The 23,270-nt window shown below is 45.1% G+C and overlaps 1 protein-coding gene across 1 annotated transcript in view; it reads left to right on the top strand.

The window, feature by feature from the left end:
* Window positions 1–23,270, top strand: part of LOC134366637 (H(+)/Cl(-) exchange transporter 4-like) — a 51,036-nt gene that overhangs the window by 10,467 nt on the left and 17,299 nt on the right. The window contains exons 4-10 of the mRNA XM_063082990.1: window positions 924–1,046; window positions 7,857–8,063; window positions 8,183–8,263; window positions 9,343–9,888; window positions 12,558–12,744; window positions 13,703–14,101; window positions 21,160–21,376. Of these exons, the coding sequence (XP_062939060.1) occupies window positions 924–1,046; window positions 7,857–8,063; window positions 8,183–8,263; window positions 9,343–9,888; window positions 12,558–12,744; window positions 13,703–14,101; window positions 21,160–21,376 (1,760 nt within the window). The remainder of the gene's footprint in view (window positions 1–923; window positions 1,047–7,856; window positions 8,064–8,182; window positions 8,264–9,342; window positions 9,889–12,557; window positions 12,745–13,702; window positions 14,102–21,159; window positions 21,377–23,270) is intronic.

Below are 23,270 nucleotides of genomic sequence, written 5' to 3'. Positions count from 1 at the left end.
AGTACATATTTAAGTGGGTGAAAGATAATCCTCTGTCCGAACTCTCACCTCATAGGGTGTGAATATATGTGCTTGTAAAGGCCAGAGCAGTCTTCTGGAATGTGTTTTGCATTTAATAGGAACACATTTGGCTGTGTCCATGGCCTGACTTGTAGGTGACCTCTCTTTCCTTCCGCCCTCACTTGAGTCATCCAGATGGTAGCAAGAAGCTGAGGCCTAAAGAAATGCAGACTCCACTCAGCAGACCAGGTCCTCAACTGTAAAGACCCCAGACTATGTCTTTGATTCAGAAAAATGCTCCCCACATACCAGATAATTTGGAATCAGTGAAGTATTCTGAGGGAGATGATCAAGTTTTCCCTAAAGTAGTGCCTCTCATATGGGACCTGAGACTCTGCATTTCTTGCAAGCTCCAAAGACATGCTGAGGCCGCTGGGCCAGGCAGCTCACCTGAGTAGCAGCATTCCAAACCACAGCTCCCACCCTTGCTCATCGCCAGTGCAGTTGCTTGCTGGGGTGTGAGCGTGGCCTCTATGAAAGCTAGGAGAGACCAGTCCACCGCAGACAAGAAAGACAGGCCTTCCAGGCTCTGAAGATAGAATTTTCTGCATCACACCGTTCATTAGCTCTAGTGCAAGTGGTGATTAAAATCGAGCATCATTCACGGCTTCCGTTGCCTCTGAGACGTCAGCCGGTGGAAGGTGCACGTGAACAGCTCCTGGAGGAACACCGGTGCTGTGTTGTGTGTACCCATTTCAGCGATGGCGACAGGCGATAAAACCGACTCTGGCCTTTTTGTTTTTACAAGACAGGGACTGGGCCTGCCCGATCCCATCAGAGTCTGCTCTCCCGACAGAGGGGTGGCTTTGGTATGTTGCTCAGGTTTGCCATGGCTCATGTCCTCTTCCTTTGTGTCTGTTTAGGGTGCCAGTGCTTACATCCTGAATTACTTAATATACATCCTGTGGGAGTTGCTGTTTGCATTTCTGGCCGTCTCGCTGGTGCGCGTGTTTGCACCATATGCCTGTGGCTCTGGCATACCCGAGGTGAGTCGTGGCTGAATTTCTTTTGTACCAATAAGAAGAATAGCAAATACTTCCATAGCACTGTTGTGACAAGCACAGTTCCGAGCATGAACTCATTTTACTAACTCATTTACTCCTCACAGTAGACTATGAGAAAGGTACTATTATTGTTCATTTGGTAGTTGAAGAAACTAGCGCAGAGAGATTAAGGAACTTGCCCAAGGTCACCAAGCTGGTCAACTGTGAGTTCAGGATTCATACTCTGTATCCAAGATTTCTGCTTTATCGCTTCTCAGATGATTAAACCATTGTCGTAGTAAACCTGGCATAACTCTTAAGGCCTGTGGAATCAGAGTTCATTAACCACACGCATAAATTGGCAATGGGATGACTCGGAAGTGCGCCTATGATATAATGTGAAAAAAGGGCAATAGCGGAGGTTTGTTGCTGAGAAAGTTCACTGATGATTAAACTCACTTGCCACATTCTGCTCTTCTGATGACCAGGTAATAGCAATCTTTACAAAACTTAATTTCACTTTCACCGCATGCACTGTGAATTTACCCTTGTGAATTTAGCATTCTTATAAATAGTTTTCAGCGCTTTGATGTAACCAAAGTATGAGGGAAGTGAGCTCATCCATCAGGGCGAATGCCTGAGACTGAACTTGAAACCTACAAGGATCTACTGGGCAGAATAATGATAATTGAGCTGGTTCGCAAAGAGCCCAGACAGTGACAATTTTAGCCAGAAATAATTTTTAAAATTCTTGTATTATCCCTCGAATCAATGCAATTCAGTTCTTCAAGTTGGTGCTGCAGCAAGGCCCACAGGCGGTAGAGATGGTGAGTTTGAAGATATAGTTGTGCACCAGTTGTGGCGACATGTCCCCACCCTTGGGTGGTGCCCTCCACCACTGATGCTGGTCCAGGCAGTTACAGGAAGGGCTGAGTCATTGAAAGATGGTGAAAAGAAAAATTCAATATGGTCTTGTTTCAGGAAAGATAGGGAAAAATCTTAATATGTCATGCTAAATTTTTGATGGTTTATATTAACGAATTGCTTCAGGAACCCAAAAGAAAGCTGTATTACCATACTATTTTCTCAGTACAGCCAGTTCGGCTATAGTGTGACATATGCATTCCTAAACATCACCATGCCATGCAAAATCACGCAATTTAAAAAAAAAGGGCTTATGGAGAAAATGGGTTAGGAACACAATACTCAAAAACTTCATCAGTGATACATATAAAAAAGATAGGCTAGTAAAAACAGCAGCACAGTTTTACACATTAAATAGCAAAGAAATATGTCAATACTACAATAAGTATGTTTCTTCTTGAAAAAACTTGAAGTTGGCTGTGGAAGTGGGTGTCAGAAGGGCTGCAGCTTGTGAGTTACTGTGAAGGGGCTGCAGGAGGGTTATCTGGACCTGGAGGGGAAGCTGTGACAGCGGCGTGCACGGGTGTGGCTCCCCAGCACACGTGTGGACTGATTGATGTTTGAGGCATGTGTGTATGTATGTTTTGTGTTTTCCTACATAGCTCGGTTCAGCTGGGTACGGTGTTCTGCATTCACCTAGTATTTCTCCCCGAGCATATTGTGCATAAACAGACATGAAATTTGTGTTATGCTCAAATTCTTCCCTAATGTATAGATAGCATTAGAACAAATTTGCATTTTCTAAACAAGTATTATAGCAGAGCTGACTGCATTTTCTCTGACATCTAAAGCGTAAGGCACCCTGGCGTCTTAGTTTATGATCCCACCACCCGCCGATACGTGTTGTTGACTCAAATATTTCCAAAATAAGGAGATGGCCAGTGGGGAATTGGTGGAAAATATAAAGCAGAAATAAAAGGCATGATGGGCTGTCCCGTCTTCCTCTTCCAGGAACCAGAGGTGTGAGGCTCAGCTTGTGATCTTACAGACAGACCTGGAGCTCGAGTATGAGCTCTGTCTTTGAGGGCTGGCCGGACTTGGTGTTCACTTGAAGTGGGCATCTTTAGTGGTGACAGCTGGACTCAAAAGACGTGAACTTCCCAGAGGAGCATTGAAATTTCTTATATAACAAAAGTACCAGGAACAAATCCATGTGGAGGAAACTGAAAAACGTGATGTCAAGTGAAAAACTAAGTTGCAGAAGAATATATAAAGGATGCTTCTCTCTATAATAGGAGTCCATAGGGAAAGGCAAAGAAATGATCGGAAGTGGTGAAGGGAAGGAGGACGTTTCTACTGGGGAGTGAACATGGGGCTTTCAAAGGGACCCACTCTTCTATTTCTTAAACTTGGGAGTGGGTACATAGTGCTTGTTTTAGTAATTTCTTTTAACCATATGTAAATATGGATGTAATAGGTTCATTTCTCCATTTAGAAAAGAGTTTATAACAATCTTTTAAAGTATCAGGAACCAAATAACCTAAGTTTAGTTATTATGACTCAGCAGTAGCAAAATTTTCATAGTAGAGCTTGAAATTCTTAACCGAAGAAGGCAGTACCTATCCCAGTTCTTGGAGGAAAAGGGCAGAGTAGAGAGGAAAATAAGTAAATAAAAGTAAATTTAAGTAAATAAAAGTAAATTTTTAAAAAAGTGATTAAAGTAAATTTCAGTTCATGGATAAAAAGAAGCTCCTCCTGGTCAAAGCCCTACTAAATATGTGCACCGACTTCAGTTGAGACATGGAGCTCTTCTTTCATTTTGGCAAAGATACTAACCAAATTATTTAAAAACAAACTTTGAATGCAATGTGCCTACATACATTTAAAAAATTGCTCATCCTCGTAGCATTTGATTCCAAAACATATTAAGTGAAATAAGTCAGGCACAGAAAGAGAAATACCACATGTTCTCACTTATTGGTGGGAGCTGAAAATTAATATATAAATTCACACACACACACACACACACACACACACACACACACACACACAAAACCGGGGGGGGGTGGAAGGAGATATAACATCCACAATTACTTGAAGTTGATACGACAAGCAAACAGGAAGGACATTGTTGGGGGGAGGGGGGGAGGGAGAAGGGAGGGAGGTTTTGGTGATGGGGAGCAATAATCAGCCACAATGTATATCGACAAAATAAAATTTAAAAAAATAAAATGAAATAAACCTTTGGAGAAAAAAAAAATAAACCTTTGGAGAAAAAAAATAAAAATAAATAAATAAATAAAAATAAACTGGATGACATTTTTATTATTTAAAATTAAGGTTCTTTGGAAACATTTTTTAAAATGCAAACTTAGAGAAAAGTTTTTTATGTGTCTTGAATACTCCAAGTGGGGTAGGTGCTGCCTTCTTAGGTATAAGCTCTGTAAAGCATATTTAAAAGTGAACACTCATAGTTTCTTGGATTTGGGAATTTAGAGAGAACTGGGTAAGAGTCTCTCTTTCTGCTTCTGTTCACTTTATCAGTAGAACCACTATCAACTATACAAGGACTTCAAGAAGGTCGTGGAAAAATAGACTTAAAATACAAATCTTTCCACGAACTTTTTGAAGTATCCTCGTATATGAAATCATGTCTTCTCAGAACTTACTCTGAGTTGATGTTTCCGTTCATTACAAGAAATGAACACTCTTACAAATATTTACTTAACAGAAAGTATTCTGGTTTTAAAGTTAAAAATACCAAGTCACAAATCCACTGCAATACATCTTGTGAAAGCCCTGCTTGCTTCAGTCTCAATGAATCCAAGTTAAAGCAAGTCATTGGATTTTGGCATCTATTGGGAATGAATTTTCCCTCTTTAGTCCCTAATTTGATCATGAGAATGTTGTCAAATCATTTTAGAGAATTAGAAAATACCTATTACACTGTTCAACTTACCACATGCCATGGTTGGCAAACGCTCAGGTAATTTAGATGCTTGTAATTTTCTAAGTGCTATTATGCTTTTAAACTGTACCCTGGGGTCCAAATCCACATTAACTAACTGACAAAAAATTATAGAGAATTTTATTCAAGGCAACACAAAAGGGCAGGATTGTGGCAGGCATAATAAAACATCCCTTAAATAAAGGGATCTGAGATCCCCAGAGCACAGGATCCATTAGGCCAACCACCACCTGTTAAGGCCTGGTTTCGCCACCACTAGTTTGCCATCACTTAAAGGCTCATTCAAGAAACACCAGCTGACTGCGCAGCTAGGAGGCCTCTGGCGTGTCCTGTAGGGAGGAGCTCATTGAGTTCTTCAGGAAGACACGCACGACCTGCTCGCATGGGCTCTTTCCCTCGCCTGCTCCTGAGATGAAAATGGTCCTGTGCACACCCCTTTAACAATCTGAAGATTCACTGACTTCATGACCCTCCCCAAGTCACCACAGGTGACATGATGCTCAGTAGCAGGAATTTGTGAAAGAACCAAGAGTGTTTCAGGTCCGTCTCTTAAATATTGAGAAATTAGGGCTACCTGTGCTACATTTTCCCGGAATGGAACTGTGGTTCCCCACCTGGGCTGCATTGTAGATTCACCTGGGGAGGCTGTACAACTCCTCATACCCTGGATGCACCTGGGGCCAATTACATCAAATCTCTCTGGGGAGAGCCAATTCTTAATATTTCCTAATTCCCAGTGATTCTGATGAGTGCTGAGGTTGTGAAGGACTGTAATAGCTACTTGAGAAATTGAATACTTGGCAGAGCAGTGTCCACAAGGAGACACTTTGAAGTTATGTAAATGGCACTGATAAGCGATAACACTGTCCCGTTATGTATTACACAATGGGAAAAGAAATCGACCACGAAATTCATGGAGTAACTCACTTGGCGTCTAATTTATCTGTGATTACAGGCTTGTAAATTGCCAGCTCGTTCATAAACATTCACCCCATTTTAGCGGATTGTGGGAGAGGTTGGAGGTAGAGGTTATGTAGCCATGGTAATGTTTCTGTATCCTAAAGGACACAATTTTGGGGGAGAGGACCACAGTGTATGAAGTTAGTCACTGAGATTGGCACTGAGTTGAATTCTCAAAGCCTTAGGCAAAATGCTCAAGCACGCCTTTAGGAAGAAAGCCATTACTTGGCATTTACAAAATGCGGCAGGTCTGAAAATGGAGCAAGACAATGCTCCCTGTAGTCAAAGTCCTTTTCAATACAAGAGATAGGATTAGGCGAAAGAAAAGGGGTTGCCATGGATTCAAACATCTGTATATCCCCCAAAGGTGCGTTATTAGAATGCTGAGCGTCTTCTTCCTTTTCCAATGCTGTGTTAAGAATATTTTCAAACATATAGAAAAGTTGAAGGAATTGGACAGTAAACACCCATTTTACCTATCGCCTCCAGCAGGGGCCAGCAAACTTTTCTTATAAAGGATAGAGAGTCAATATTTTAGGCCTATGGGCCAAGAGGCAGGATGGAGCAACTATTCTCACTGAAGGGCTAGTAATTTTTTCTTACTTTATGTGATATTTCTATTACTTTAAATAATGTAAAAACCATTCTTAGCTTGTGGGTCATATAAAAATAGGCAACAAGCTAGATTTGGCCCACGGGCCATAGTTTGCCAACCCTTGACCTAAAGTTCAACTGACGTTTTGCTCTTGTGGGGGAGGCAGGATTTTACCTCTACCCTTTTAGGGGTTTTTGGCTGGGCCTGAGAATTAAGTTGATGTAAGACAGATCCATAGGAGAAAAACATACACATTTATTTAATATGTTTTATATGACATGGGACCCTTCATAAGGAAATGAAGACCTGAAGACGCAGTTAGAGTTGTGCACTTATATGCTGCATTGGACAAAGAGTAGTCAACTATGAAAATGTGACAGGGTAAAGGGGCTTGGGCTCGGGTACTGACAGAGACGTGACTAGGAGGATAAGGGCTAGTCTAACAACGTTGGTTTGTACAGAATTGCTTTGGCCTCAACTTCCCATCCTTGATGATAAGAATGACACTCTCCTTCTCGTACAGGAAGGACATCTTTCACATGTGAATTTCATCTCCTTCTTTTAAGAAACAAAATGAAGGTCAGAGAGATCTTGCACCTGCTGTTTTCTGAGTGCCTGTAACTCAAATAGTCAATCTGCTAGAGTGGCATACTCTGGGTGGCGTATTCTAAACTCCTTCACTCTGTTTGCTCTGTCATGTAGCTGGCCAGCTCTCCCTGTCATTTCTCTGGGATATCTTCCAAGAGTCAAAAGGTAGCGGTTAAAATCATAGGTATATGAGGATACTTCAAAAAGTTTGTGGAAAAATGGAATTAAAGATAATACGAATCTTTCCATGAACTTTTTGAAGACCCCTTGTATATCTCTTCTCAACACAGCAAAGGGTAATGTGAACAGGACAAAACATCACGACTAAAATGAGACCTTAGAAGTGAGTTATTCAGTCCTGTGATCTTTTAGTACTTTGGGAATTCTTAAAGTTTACTTGCATTGAATTTTTCAATGTTTCTGTTAATATAAAATTATATATTCATGTAAGTTTCTGTTAATATAATATAGACAAATGGAAAACCAAAAGAGCCTGTCTTCCACATGACTTTGTGAATCAAAACTTTAAAAATGCCTCTCAGATACATACACACACACACACAAACCGGGGGGGGGGGGGGAAGAAGATATAACAACCACAATTATTTGAAGTTGATACAACAAGCAAACAGAAAGGACATTGTCGGGGGGGAGGGGGGGAGGGAGAAGGGAGGGAGGTTTTGGTGATGGGAAGCAATAATCAGCTACAATGTATATCGACAAAATAAAATTTAAAAAAAAAAAAAAAAAAAAAATGCCTCTCAGAGGAATTACAGCTATTTTCCTGGCCGTGCATTGAAACAGTTCATTCCCTCTCATTCTCGATCCTCTGTTTCAGATCAGGACCATTCTGAGCGGCTTCATCAAAAGGGGCTACTTGGGGAAGTGGACCCTGCTAATTAAGATGGTCGCCCTGGTGCTGGTAGTGTCATCCGGCCTGAGCCTTGGGAAAGAAGGGCCGCTGGTGCACGTGGCTTGTTGCTGTGGCAACTTCTTCAGCAGACTTTTCTCTAAGTACAGCAAAAACGAGGGCAAGAGGCGCAAGGTGAGCTGGCCAGCTTCCGCTGCAGGAAAGCGTTCTGCCCACAGCCCTCCGTGGTCTTGCCTGCACACGCTGGTGTTCACGGAGGGCCCGGAGCTCATACGTAACTGTTTGCCTTGCAGGTGCTTTCAGCCGCAGCTGCGGCGGGAGTCTCCGTGGCCTTTGGTGCTCCGATCGGGGGTGTGCTTTTCAGTCTGGAAGAGGTGAGAAGGGGCAGCAGAGGGAATGCGTGGGGCTGAGAGGCAAGGACCCGTGGATGACTGGCACAGCAGTGAGCCTTCGTCTCCTGCCCTGTGAGGAGTACATTCAAAGAAGGGTTGCATAAGATTCCTGCAGTTAATTAAGGAGCTACAATTTCTGCCATTTAAAAATATTGCTTTTAAAATTGCCAACATGACTTTTTTTGAAGATTTATATTGTCTTCAGTGTTTCTCAGAGCCAACTGAATTAAGCATTTTTGGTTTTGGTAACGCGAATGGATCATTCCAGGGGTTAGCTGGTTGGCAAACGTTTTCCGTAAAGGGCCAAATGGGAAATATTTCAGGCTCTGTGGGCCACACAGTTTCTGCTGCAACTGCCCAACTTGGCCATGTGGCATGAAAACAGCCATAGACAACACATAGTTTGTGAATGGGCATGGCTATGTTCCCATGGGCACTGAAATTAAATTTTCTTTTTTTAATATCCTATGTGTGTTCGTGTGTGTGTGTGTGTGTGTGTGTGTTTATCATTATGCACTTTTAACTTTCTTTGTGGCCTTTTACCGTGAAATTAGAATTTTCTATAGTTTTCACGTCACAAAATATTGTTCTTCTGAGTAGTTCAACTCCAAAAAACATTTTTTTCTCCTCCAACCATTTAAAAATGTAAAAACCATTCTTAACTCGTGTGCCTTATGAATACTTTTGGTGGGCCAGAGTTGACGTGTGGGCCAGAGTTTTCCAACCCCTGAATCAAATCCAGAAGTTTATTTGCTTTTAGGAGGGTCTCTGTGCTATAAACAGAATTATGATTAACTATTTTTCTCTTAAAAAAATTGGCTTAAGCCACCTTGCTCCGTATCCATTTTACTTTTAGACACAATTAGATCCCTTTGGTATCTTCGTTGGTGCATTTTGTCATAGTCAAGCCTGGACTGACTGATGAAGTGAGTGCCGATCGTCCATGTTTGGTCCCAGTGTGTCTCACGGTGGGCACCAGCAGGTGGCTGCTGACCAAAGGGCCTGAACTCTGAGCAGCTCTTTCTCTGGCCAGTCACTAATTTGCGACTTCTTTATTCCAGATCAGTTACTACTTTCTCTCGGAGACATCGTGGATGTCATTATTCACGGCCCTGGTGGCGGCCTTCACGTTGCGATCCATCAATTGCTTTGGGAACAGCCACCTTGTTCTCTTTTATGTGGAATATCACACGCCCTGGCACATGGCTGAACTCTTCCCCTTCATCCTGCTTGGGGTGTTTGGGGGCTTGTGGGGAACCCTCTTCATCCGCTGCAACATCGCCTGGTGCAGGAGGCACAAGACCACCCAGCTAGGGAAGTACCCGGTGCTGGAGGTCATTGTGGTGACTGCCATCACCGCTGTCATTGCCTACCCCAATCCGTACACACGCCAGAGCACCAGTGAGCTCATTTCTGAGATGTTCAATGACTGTGGGGCCTTTGAGTCCTCCCAGCTGTGTGACTACATCAATGACCCCAACATGACCCGGCCTGTGGATGACATTCCAGACCGGCCAGCTGGGTTTGGCGTTTACACGGCCATGTGGCAGCTGGCCCTGGCGCTGATCTTCAAAATCGTCATCACCATATTTACCTTTGGCATGAAGGTAAGTGAAGGGTAAGAAAGTGAGGGTGGGTGCTGGTGGGGGGAAGAACCCAAGTCCTTCTGGGAACAGCACCCTACTCTCCTGAACAAAATTGTCATGGGAGGAAAAGGGGATCCGACCTTTCTTGAATGTTCTCATGTGCTGGGCACTTGACATTCTTTCAATCATCAGGACACAATTCTTTAATAACCAGCAAGCCTGTGAAATGAGGTTTTAATCCCATTTTACAAGTGAGGAAGCTGAGGCTCAGAGACCCAGAGTGGCCTAATCAGACCCACAGCATATGGGAGACAGAGCTGGGCATGGAGCTCACTTCATCTCACTCCCAGACCAGGGGTGGCCACAGCTTTGCCTGCTGGCGGGGTGATGCCAGGTGGTGGGACAAGCCCGTGTGTGGCCCAGTTTGGATCGTTGAGCATGCATTGAGCATCTGCTGTATCTAGGCTTTGTGCTAAGTCCAAGGTGTACAGCACTCGAAACAGAATGCTGCCCGTAAAGAGCACCTGCCTCTGGGAGAGACAGATGCAAACCCAGAGTTCTGAGACTGTGTGGCAGCACCTACGCTGCACACCACGTGATGGCCTCGAGGTCTGGGTGGGACTGGGGCCACAACGGGGGCTCTTTGCACACATCGTCTCCTGTTGAGGGGTGTCCTCAAGAGCTGTGGATGACACCGTGTGCTTTCCTCATTTTTGTTCCTAAAGCCAGAGAAGAGACAGCTTCTTTCTTCCTGCTTTTAAACACTGCATTAAAGTCAGACATACTTTGAAAGCCGTTCCTAAAGAGCTTTCTTTTATGGAAACTGACATTAAGTTGTTATTGCTTTTTTTTAAAAAAAATTGAGGTAAAGTTTACATAGCCTGAAATTGATCATTTTAAAGTGTACATGTTAGTGGTATTAAGTACATTCACAATGTTGTGCAACCGTCACCTCAGTCAAGTTTCAGAACATTTTCATCCCCTTCATAGGAGACCCCATGTCCATTAGCAGTCCCTCCCTGTTCTCTGCCCCAGCAGCCCCTGGCAACCACCAATCTGCTTTCTGTCTCTATGGGTTTGCCTATTTCGGACAGTTCATTTTAATTAAATTAATTCATTTCGGACCGTCCTTGTGGGACTGGCTTTTTTCACTTAGCACAGTGTTTTCAAGGCTTATCCATGATGTAGCACGTGTCAGCCCTTCATTCCTTTTCTGGCTGAAGAGTGTTCCTCTCTGTAGACTGCCCCACACGTTGTTTATCCACTCATCCTTTGATGGACATTTGGGTTGTTTCCACCTTTTGGCTATTGTGAATAGTGCTGCTATTGCTTACTTAAAAACAAAATGAAACTTTTATTAGAGTGTTAGAGTGTGATAAAAGAGTATCATATAGAGATGCATACAGCTTAATGAATTTTCACAAAACCCACACGCTTGTGTAACCAGCACCCAGGACCAGAAGCACAACATTACCCACCCCCCAGAGCCCCTGATGTGTTCCATTACTTTTGCTTTCTGTGTGGTATTTCTATGAATTGTCTTTTTCAAAAAAAGTCTAAGAAACGGTGTCTCTGGGTGTGTAGTGGTCAAACAGAAACCCGAATCTGTGCCTTAAGAACAAGGATGGGTAGACTTTATTAAACACCTGACTGTGTCTGATCCATCATCTCCTTGCAAAGGAATTTATTTTTGTGCCCAAGGAAGATGCTGGAGCATCTTCTGGTGCTTGCTGAGACTTTACTTTGAAGTTACAGGGGATTAAATGGCTGTGGACTAAGGGGGAGCCCATATAGGAGCAATTTCCTAAGGAATATTCCAAACTCTAGAAATCACACCCAAGGTTCTGAACTTCAGTTCGCCTGGCATCCTCAGACTGATGACCGCCTGGGGCGACATAAATGCAGCTGTGGCTCAGGGTCTGCACTCACGTCTCAATGAACACAGAGTAGTTGGGAGTGTCCTATATCACATGTACGGTCACCAGACAAACTAAAATGCATTAGCAGTCAGCAAAGTAAGCAACACGCTACTTCTAAGATCATTCAGTTTACATAGTCTGTTTCTTTGCTGCCGCTAATGTGGCTAGAATATATTCAGGATACTTCTCGGAAGATGTAGTTGGTTAGGAAAATGGAACTGCCTCCCTCGTCTCTCTCTGACTGGTATCCACTGTCTATAAACAGAGCGGGAAGCCTTTGAAAGCTTTTTGGAAGATCGGGGGCAGCTGCGATGGTGCGTTCAACTTCTTAATTTTACCAGGGAGCAGTTGCAGGCCCTTTTCCATTTTCATGCTGTGGCTTGGCATTTAATATTAGAAGCCAATCTGCATGACATGGCAAGGGGAGAGAGAAAGTCACGAGTGTCTCAAGTGACAGATGTTCACTTTGAATGGTATTTGCACCAGGGCTTATCATTCTTTAATCCACAGCAGGCAAACTGGGCCAGACTTTGCAGGGGAAGAAATGAAAGTGTAAAAGGGCATTCTCTCCATGTTGCAGTAGATGCGACCGACTAAGGAGGTCAAATCACTTGTCCCACCTTTTCCCAGCTGACTGATTTTGAAGAGCTGTACCTGCTTTGAAGGCTGAGCAAAATGCAAGCTTGTCGAGGGGGCACCGTTTTTCCTGGAGATCGGGAAGGGGGACTCAGCTGCCTTCCCTCATGCTGCTTTTCTCTGTGCTCCCTCGAGATCCCGTCGGGCCTCCTCATCCCCAGCATGGCCGTGGGAGCAATGGCGGGCAGGATGGTGGGCATCGGCGTGGAGCAGCTGGCTTACCATCACCATGACTGGATCATCTTCCGGAACTGGTGCAGGCCCGGAGCAGACTGCGTCACACCAGGGCTTTACGCAATGGTGGGAGCTGCAGCCTGCCTAGGTACAACCACGGGTGGGGCAGGGAGGGGGTGGGGGCACTGAGCTGGTTTAGAGGACTGGCGAGGAGGAAGGCGTGGACTTGAACATTTGCATTACTCATGATAGGCTAGGTTGTGCTGCTATAACGAGAATCCCCCCAAATCTCGGTGGCTCACACACCAAGTCTTATATCTTGCTCACTATATACACACACACACACACACACATATATATATATGTAAAAAACATGGGTGAACAGAAGATTCTTCCCACCCAGTCATTCAGGGGCCCAGGCTGATGGAGTCTCCACCATCTTACAGCCATACCACCTAGAACAGTAGTTCTTAACCAGGAGTGATTCTGCCTTTCAGGGACACTTGGCAGTATCTGAAGACACTTTAGGTTGTCACACCTGGGGAGGGAGGTGCCACTTGCATCTATTGGGTAGAGACCAGAGATGCTGCTAAACATGCTATAGTGTACAAGACAGCCCCTGACAACAAAGAATGCTCCAGTCCCAAATGTCCCTAGTGCTGAAGTTGAGAAACCTTGGTTTAAACTCCCTGGAAGACCAGGAGTCAGTATGGATTCTCCCTTTGAATACCAAAGGACAAAAAGCTGGGTCTCTCTCCTCTCTCTAGTCCCTAAGAATCCTAAAATTATAAGGCTTATGGGATTGCTTGTTCAGTCAGATCCACTCGCCCAAAAGCCAGACGTGTGGGCCTAGGTGAGTGGACAAGCCAGGGTCCCTCGTTGGAGCAGAGCCCCCAGCCAGGTGTGACTTACAGCTCCCTGATGCGATGCCACGTTGAACAGAACCTGGCATCTGTTCCTGAGGCCTGAGCATGGGCGGCATGTGGGAATGTCCCCTTGGAACACGTGTGAGGAGCATTTACAGCCATCTATCCATTTCCACACATCATGCCCTCCCGAGGGTCCGGGGTCGGGCTTCGGAATCTCACTTGTGTCTTGTGTTGCAGGTGGAGTTACCAGAATGACAGTGTCGTTGGTGGTCATCATGTTCGAGTTCACGGGTGGTCTGGAGTACATTGTGCCCCTCATGGTGGCGGCTGTGACCAGCAAGTTGGTGGCCAATGCCTTTGGGAAGGAAGGCATCTACGAGGCCCACATCCACTTGAACGGCTACCCCTTCCTGGATGTGAAGGACGAGTTCACCCACTGCACACTGGCCACTGATGTCATGCGGCCCCGGCGGGGAGAGCCGCCGCTGTCGGTGCTCACCCAGGACCGCATGACCGTGGAGGACATGGAGACGCTCATCAAGGACACTGACTACAACGGCTTCCCTGTGGTGGTCTCCAGAGACTCCGAGCGCCTCATTGGATTTGCCCAGCGGAGGGAGCTGATTCTCGCAATAAGTGAGTAAAGAGGGCAGCTCGCCTTTTGTCAGGAGCCAAGAGGCAGCTCTGTGCCCCCCAGTGATCAGAGAGGTGCGCGAGAATGCGCGTCACGCCAGGGGCTCGCAAGCGTTCGTGTGTGCATGGTCACCCGGGGATCTGGTGGAAATGCAGACGCTGATGGAGCAGGTCTGGAGCGGGTCCCAGACTGCGCTCCTCACGGGCTCTCCATTGATGCCGATGCTGCTGGCCCCCAAGTCACTCTGTGAAGCACAAGGGCTCAGACCCAACTCTTGTGTGGCTGGAAAGGGACCACGTGTTTGCAAGCAGCCCCCTGCGCCCGCTCCTCTGGGAGGCAAGCTGCAGATGCCGCCTTTTGGGGGAAGTGCTGGATGAAGCTCAGGAAGAGATGTGAGTAGCCCGGGCCGAGCTGCTCTCAGAGAGAGACTTTCAGGTGGGCTGTGCAGCCGCTGGTGCTTGTGAGGTCTCTGCCCTGCCACCTCCCTGCCACTGCACAGGCTTTCCTTCACTTCATGGCATTACATGTGATCCGGCTGTTAGCGGCCACATGGGTAAATGATATCGCTCGAGTCCGCTCTGTGATTATTTTCCTCCTCGTGTTCCAACTGAAATCAGCTGCACCGAGGGCCAGGCTGTTGAGTTGGTGGAGGAGAGAACGGGCGATGCCCATGTGGGGGCACTTCAGAGGAGCAAGCCTGTGGGCCCCAGCAACCTAGGGTCGGCCTCTTTGGAAGGGGAGCAGGAGGAAGGATTCCGCAGACAGAGGGCACTGAGGGCCAGAGGCCTGGGCGTGAGTGGTTGGAAGCCCCGGGCAGGGAGGAGCAGTGAGCCTCGGAGATGGAGCCCTGCTGGACCTCAAGATGCAGGAGGGGCGGAGGCCAGCATAGCCCTTGCACCGGCACGTGGCCAATGCCATCTGCTCAGCATCCTCGCTCCGCGATCTGCACGGCATTCAGCATCCTGTGGTAGTCGGGGGCCCATGGCCGGCTTCCGTGCGCATGTGATGATTTTTACTGTGCGTGCCATCTTCCAGAGTATTCGTAACGCTCATCAACGGGACTTGCCCTGGTCTCGTTGCCGATTGCCTCACCGCGAGCATGTCTTCACCAGACGAAACTGCTTGCTTCTCCCTGCCCTTTGATTTTTATTTCTAAGGTGCTTCCCTTCAACTGCTAAATCCTCTTCCCAATGTTAAGTAGCTTTTAAAATATCTTTAACGTATCTCCATCAAAGGCTTTATAAGATAACCATAAGATATGGCCTCTAATTTAGCTTGTTGTTCAAACATTTTTACCTCCCCCAAAGCAAAAATTGATTTTGTATTTTAGACACCATAGCAAGTTTGTGCTTCACTGTTCAGTTTGTGTTCACTGTTTGTTGCTTTAATATAAGTCCTGTCCCTTAACAGGTAGGTGCTTTCAGGCCTAAATATTGCCTTATAAATAACGAGTTTTTTAAAGTTGTTTAAGTAGGGTTGGGTTTCTTTTAAAGTAATGTAATCAGCAGCCTTTAAAAAATGTATTCAGTCCCTGAAATCCTTTAAGCAAAGGTTGAAACTTAAAAACTAAAGTAATAAATGTCACAGCATCCACTATCTATTGTGTGGTTGCAGGCACAGCTGCTAAGAGACAGCTGACTAATTTCGCTGAAACCCATTACTGTAGTCAAGGGGGAAGCACTAACTGTCGTCAAGTGGTGAGGGAAGACCCTTAGGCTTGCCCACCACGCGCTCTCCTAGAAGCTGTGTTTGGAGCGTCTGAAGAGGCACCACGCAGTGTCAATAGTACCTGTGTGCTTTCAGTCAGACCCGTAATAGTACAGAAGCAGCTATTTACACAGTTCGTGCCAAAGCAAGGAGTGTGTTGCTCTGAGGAATCACAAGAGCTGTTTTCCTGGTCTGTGGAAAGAGAAGAGTCCCTGTACTATAGGGGAGAAATTCATGACCTGTACTTGAGGAATTATCTGCCCTTTTATGAGTATAGAAATGTGACATTCACATTTAGCCAGTGTCACTTTTAGGGGAATTGGGAGCAAAGATTACAGACAGATGCAAGATAGTTGCGATAAGAAAAGAATGGTGATTGAGGTAAATGAGGAGTTTTCTCACACATCATGTTTACAATTGTAACAACCGCTCACATGAAGTTGAAAATGTTTTATTTTCAATCCGTCTCTGGAATACCAAAGCACAGCTACGTCTCTGCTAGCGGGCGCTTAGTTAGCACTGCCCAGGCAATGTGGCCATCTTCGTCACCACATGTTAAGACATGGGGCCGTACGTGACCCGTGTTCCAATTCCTGGTGAATGGGACTTGGCCTCTCGTTTCTCTTTGCAAGTATGAGGCTCTTTCTGTACTCAGCGGGGCTCAGGCTCTTCTAGTCTTGAGTTGTGCAGTTAAGCCAGGAAGGCTTCGGAGAGGCCTCAGTGGGAGCCACAGAGGCGATGAAAGGAGGGAAGGGTAGGGTGGCGGGGAAGAGTGGAGGGACCTCATCTCCTCGTCTGGTGGATGATTGAATGATGACTCTTCAGCACGTGGAAGGTGCTCACTTGCAGAAAGGGGTCCACATCCAGGACTGAACAAGAGGATAAGTGTCACATCTGTTGGACAAGCTATTCAGAGGTACAGAGGTGTCTGCCTGGGTGGGCTGTTGATGATTGGACTAGATCATGGGGAACAGTAGGGCCATCTACTTCTTTGTGCTGCGGATGTTAAAATATACATATATGTAAATATGTAGATATAGATATAGATATACAGATGGATGTGCAGGGGGACTTTTCCATGCTTTGGTAGACAATAACCTGTCATAAGATAATATGCTTTTTCTTCTATATAGTGTTTACTTTTTTATCCTTTCATCTACGTACCGACCGCTACTGTGGTTGCTTCCAAGTTTTTATTTTAAACTTTTTCATTAATTACGTCTGTTTCATGGAAGCATTTTTAGTTAACAAGATGGTAAAGTATTACCTCCCTAAACACATAATTACTCTAAAGTAGGGGTTCTCAACCTTAGCACGATGGACATTTGGGGCTGGATTGTTCTCTGTGGTGGGAACTGTCCTATGCACTGTAGGATGTTTAGCAGCATCCCTGGCCTCCACCCACCAGTTGCCAGGAGCACCTCCCCGTCCCAATTGTGACAACCAAAAATGTCTCCAGACATTGCCAAATGTCCCCTGGGGGTGGGGAGTCGGGGCAAAATTGCTCCCAATTGAGAACCGTTGCTCTAAAGCCACTTAGTAGCTTACCAGATGTGTGATTATTTCTAGTCTTTTAAAATTTCTTGGCCTATCACAGTTTGTAAAATTCATCTTACAAATGCTATGGATTACGCCCTCTGTGTACAAGGGTACTTCAAAAAGTTCATGGGAAAATAGAATTAAAGGTTGTATGAATCTTTCCATGAACTTTTGAAGTATCCTTATATTGCTGCTAGAAAGTAGAATGTCAAGTTGAATAACCTCAGCGGCTGCTCATAAAATGTACATCATATTTCAGGGGCTGTGGTCACTGAGAGTAGCTCTAGTGGAATATATGACAAACCTCCTATGTTAAAGACAGTTATAAAAAAGTTTAACTACTTTAACTTTAAAACATTTAACAATAAGGACTATTAGGTTTTTTAAAAAGTAAAATTAAACTAATATCCCAAATATATAAAGAACTGAAACAACTTTACAAGAAGAAAACAAGCAACCCAATTAAAAAATGGGCAAGAGAGCGAAGTAGGCATTTCTCTAAGGAAGATATAAAAATGGCCAACAGACATATGAAAAAATGCTCAACATAACTCAGCATCCAGGAAATGCAAATCAAAACCACATTGAGATACCATCTAACCCCAGTTAGGATGGCTAAAATCCAAAAGACTCTGAACGAGAAATGCTGGTGAGGTTGCAGAGAAAAAGGAACTCTCATACATTGTTGGTAGGACTGCAAAATGGTGCAGCCTCTATGGAAAATGGTATGGAGGTTCCTCAAACAATTGCAGATAGATCTACCATACGACCCGGCTATCCCACTGTTTGGAATATACCCAGAGGAATGGAAATCATCAAGTCGAAGTTATACCTGTTCCCCAATGTTCATCGCAGCACTCTTTACAATAGCCAAGAGTTGGCACCAGCCCAAATGTCCATCATCAGATGAGTGGATACGGAAAATGTGGTACATATACACAATGGAATACTACTCAGCTATAAAAATGAATGAAATACTGCCATTGGCAACAACATGGATGGACCTTGAGAGAATTATATTAAGTGAAACAAGTCAGGCACAGAAAGAGAAATACCACATGTTCTCACTTATTGGTGGGAGCTAAAAATTAATATATAAATTCACACACATACACACACACACAAAAAAAAACCGGGAGGGGGGGAAGAAGATATAACAACCACAATCACTTGAAGTTGATATGACAAGCAAACAGAAAGGACATTTTTGGGGAGGAGGGGGGGAGGGAGAAGGGAGGAAGGTTTTGGTGATGGGGAGCAGTAATCAGCCACAATGTATATCGACAAAATAAAATTAAAAAAAAAAAGAAAAAAGAAAAAAGAAAAAGCTTAATATCCACCAAAAAAAAAAAAAAAAAAGTAAAATTAATACACACTCATAGAATATTGGGGAAATTAGAAAAAAAAAGGAAAAATTTAAAAAGGCATCCACTTTCTTATCACCATACAAGGACATGGTTAATATTTACTGCATTTAGAGCATTTCCTACCTGGCTCTTATAAAATATGTTCATTTTGGGCTATATATTTTTGGTTTCTTTCCCAACATGGGCTCCCAAGAGTCCCTGGGGCCTGTGAGTCTATTCTTTCCTACCACTAGGTCATCCCCTGGGTGAGGAGTTGGTTTATTCTTTCATACAGAAATATTTCTTGAGCATCCACCATGTGTTGTGTATCCTAGGAGCGGTGGGTCCGTGGATGACAATACACAGTCTCTGTCCTCTGTGAACTTATGTGCTATAGTTTTGTTGCAGGCATTTTGGTGACTGACAAAGATTTCTGGTCCAAACTGGGAGTAGGTGGTTCACTCTAGTAGAGAGTTGCAAAAAGCTTTCTTGCCGGTTCTTCTTCCATTCACCAGCTTTTGGCCTATACATAGCACCTCTAACCCCAAAGTTAATATACGTGCTTATAATAGAGTTCCAAAGTGGCCTAGCAGAGCCCTTCTGGAGAGAGCAGCAGTTGCCGGTGTTGGAGCACAAGCTCAGATCTCTGGCTCGGACCCTAGCCGATGCCTACGATTCTTGCTTGGCAGTGAATAGCTCATGGGCTTTCCTTCCTAATGCCTCCCACGTGAAATAGGCTCTGTTCTACATGGCAGGTAGCACCAGATACATTGTCATTTGGTAGACCTACCATTCATTTATGCGTGCATTTAGCAAATATCTGTTTTGTATCTACTGTGTGCTAGGCATTGTCCAGGCACTGGGAGTGCACTTGAGAGCATGAGTTCATTGAAGTAGTGGCTGTTAGAATCAGAGCTTTAAACCCAATCAGTAAATTCAGAGGAAATATAAGCTTGTTATTTATTTTAAGAAGTGGATTGATGGTTCACTAAGTCATATTGGGTTTTATAAGTGTTCGGCATATCCATGTGATCAGTTCTTAATTGGGGTCTGTGGCTTGATTCAATCCTGACATTCAACCTGTTAAAATAGATGGAAATCTTCTTATGTGGGACATTATGGGAGTCAGTGGTCTACAAAAATGAGCAAGTATGTGTTGACCGCTGCCTCCCTGCCGTAGTGCTTATAGATGGAAGCATCTTGGTTTAGGAGAGAGGTACACAGTGTGTATCATGCACGATCTACATTTGAAAACATGTTGTGCATCAGTGTCGTCTGGTGTTTGTGGTTGAATCATATTCCATTTGATGTAACTGGATTTCACCTGACCCATATAATGTGCAGGCATTTGCCCAGCAGGCCCACTGTTCTGCTTTTAAACAGAGACCCCCTTTCAGACTCAGCCTGACCCCAAACACTGCCAGATTTCCTTTAAAGTACTCTATTGTTAGAGGAGGCAGTTAGAGTTTTATTTTTGAAAGAACAATATAGGTGAATCGTAGTCTTGAGAAGGCAAGAAATGGTATTACAGAAACCAGGATCCATTCTAAGGCTAGCCTTGCTGTACACTTTCCCTAAGCTTTTCTCATGAACAAAGAAAGATTAAAATTCCAACAGAAGGAAAATCGCCTTGGAGAAATATCTTGAGACCGATGGATTTATTTCATGCGTGATTTAAAATAGCCCGGGTTTCTAGCACTGCATTAAGCTGTGTTTCTAATGAGTTCCTGTTACCCTACTCTTCTTCAGCTTTCTTTCACATGGCCTTGCCTACAGACAGAAACAGGCTAATTGCTACCATAACAGTTTTACTATCTTTCTTTGAGAAATGCACAAAATGGCCCATTTTTAAGACAGGAGATCCAAGGGGTGGGGGGATGTAGCTTTTCTGAGGTCGTTTCTTTGCACCCAAGGGCCATATTTGGGATTGAGCTGCATTTCTGGGCTGTGAGCCTGGGCTGGTCTTATTGGTTCCTTCTTCCTCTTAAGATTCTTAATGCCATTTGGGCCAGTTATGACTGATTTTATTAAAAAAGAAAAATGAAAAAAACCAATGTATTAAGGTTATTGGGCAGCTAAGTGAGGTTTCTTGTCCCGTCAAACTTCAGCCTCTGAGCAGATGGAGGAGTGTTAGGAAAGCAAGAGTGGAGGGCCCTCAGCCATTAGGGGTGCCCTGGATTGCAGGGGGGAAGCAATGAATATCCCCAAAGGAGCCATCTTGATCAGGCCCATTTTGCAAGACTTTGGCAACCAACGATCTGGTCACAGCAGGGGGACCCTGGCATAGCATAGCTTAAGAGAGATGCCAGTTTCACAGATCTTTGGCTGAAGCCCCTCATTAAAAATGTGTAGTTTGTCCTCTAAACCCCTTTTCTGTAGGATTCGAGGATGCCGTGTGGGGCTATAGGGTGGAGTTTCTCGGCCAGAATTTTTTTGTGGCTTATTGTTCCTGCTTGTCCCCGTTCTAGAGAATGCCAGACAGAGGCAGGAGGGCATCGTGAGCAATTCCATCACGTACTTCACAGAGGAGCCCCCTGAGCTGCCGGCCAACAGCCCACACCCCCTGAAGCTGCGGCGCATCCTCAACCTCAGCCCTTTCACGGTCACGGACCACACCCCCATGGAGATGGTGGTGGACATCTTCCGGCAACTAGGGCTCCGGCAGTGCCTGGTGAAACGGAGTGGGTGAGTGGCGGGACAAGTGTGGACAGAATGTGTACTGTGGCTGGACTCGGGAGAAAAAGATGCATCGTCAGCCCTTAGGGAACTCACGGTCTGCTGGGGTGGACCAGTGCTTGCCAGGTGATGTCAGGGAGTCGTGGTGAGTGTATTGAGAAGGCAATGTACAAGGAGCTTTGGGACCTGGAGCCGGGATGGCCAGTGCAGCCCAGGAAGGCGGGAGACGCTTGCAGGCTGCACTCCTGTCTGGGCCGAGTCTGAGGGTGGAATCAAAAACGGGAGGAGCCAGAGGAGAGGGGCTTGGTGCTGCTTTTCTATCACCCGGATGGTACTTGGCTCAGGGAGAAAGTATGGCCAATTCTGTCCTAACGCAACATAGGAGTTCCTCAAAATCACAGCGCTCTGCATAAATGAGCAGTGAAGACCACAGGACTTATGGGGAAAATGGGGTTAGGCGCACAACACTCAAAAACTTCATCAGTGACACGTTTAAAGAAGCGATGGAAACATAATACAAATGGTAGTGCCATTTTATACATATTAAATGGTCAAGAAATACATGAATATGCCAATAAATATGTCACTTCTTGAGAAGACCTGAAGTTGGCCGAGGTGTGGGCGTCAGAAAGGCTGCAGCCTGTGTCACAGTGAAGGGGTGGCAGAAGAGCTCTCTGAAATCGGAGGGGAGGCTGTCCCAGTAGGTGTGGACCCATCAGCTGGAGTAGCTCATAGATGTTTGAGGGGTGCGTGTGTGCGCATTTGCATATTCTAGTGCCACTGGGTTCACCTAGGTGCAGTTTTCTGCATTCACCTGGAGTTTCTTGTGGATAAAATCTTGCATAAGTGAGGTGGTATTCATATTATGCTCCGACTGTTCCTTAATATATCAGTGTCTGCAACAACTTCAGGTATTCCAAACAAACATCGTCAGAGAATTGAGAGGTTTGCCAACCCCATGGCATTGTCTCTGCCGCCATATTACTTTTGCTTTGTGTCATCACAAACCAGGAAACCAGTGACACAAAGATCAAGGGTCCATGACAGTACCACAGTTGCAGTTCCCTGAAGGTCATTCTTTGTGCTCTGAGGTGTGCCCCAGGTTCCATGGCTCAGAAGCTTGGGTAGAGGAGGGAACTTGCTCAGTCAGGGTGGACTGGAACCTAGGCTGATCTGTCCATTTTATTCCTTTATATGCTGGGGTAGGAGGTGGGGGATGAGTTGTGGAGACATTGGTACCCGATGTAGTTTAGGCCTTAACAGAATCCATTTGGGGTGTCACAACTGGAGGCCAGGGCTGATGCTTAACATCCTGCAATGTACAGAACAGCCCCCACAACAAAACATTTGACCCAAAATGTCACTGGTCCTGCAGTCGAGTGACCCTGGACTGGATGTCCATGTATAGCCAGATGAGCAATTCTATTCATTTGTCTTTCCTCCTGCTGTCCTGCTAACAGGGACACAGTCTCTGCAAAGGGTTAGATTTGCACATATACTCAGAGAACTCAGCCAGCAGGATGAGCGTCCTCCTTAGGTCTGACTGCAGCCAGAGGTGTGTCTTGCACATGGGAGGTGCAGTCAGCAGGGAACAAATCAATGAATTCTGTGTTTGAGGATAGAGATCATTTCTGCTGCTGAATTTTAAAGGAGCTCAGTGGCTTCTCAAACTTGAGTGTGCATCAGAGTGCCCCAGAGGGTTAAACCTCCAGGTTAAAACCCACCACAGAGCTACTGATTCCTGAGGGCTGGGGCGAGGCCTGAGAGTGTACGTTTCTAGCAAGCTCCCAGTGAGGCTCCTGCTGCTGCTCGGGGGACCCCACTTTGAGAACCCCTGAAGTCAGCTTATGCACTTGAGTTTCCAGTGCTTGGCACAAATACCACTGTGATCACCCGTGTCGTT

This window comes from Cynocephalus volans, chromosome X (assembly GCF_027409185.1).
Source record: "Cynocephalus volans isolate mCynVol1 chromosome X, mCynVol1.pri, whole genome shotgun sequence".
NCBI classification, from domain to species: domain Eukaryota; kingdom Metazoa; phylum Chordata; class Mammalia; order Dermoptera; family Cynocephalidae; genus Cynocephalus; species Cynocephalus volans.
This window is presented reverse-complemented; position numbering and strand designations above follow the sequence as displayed.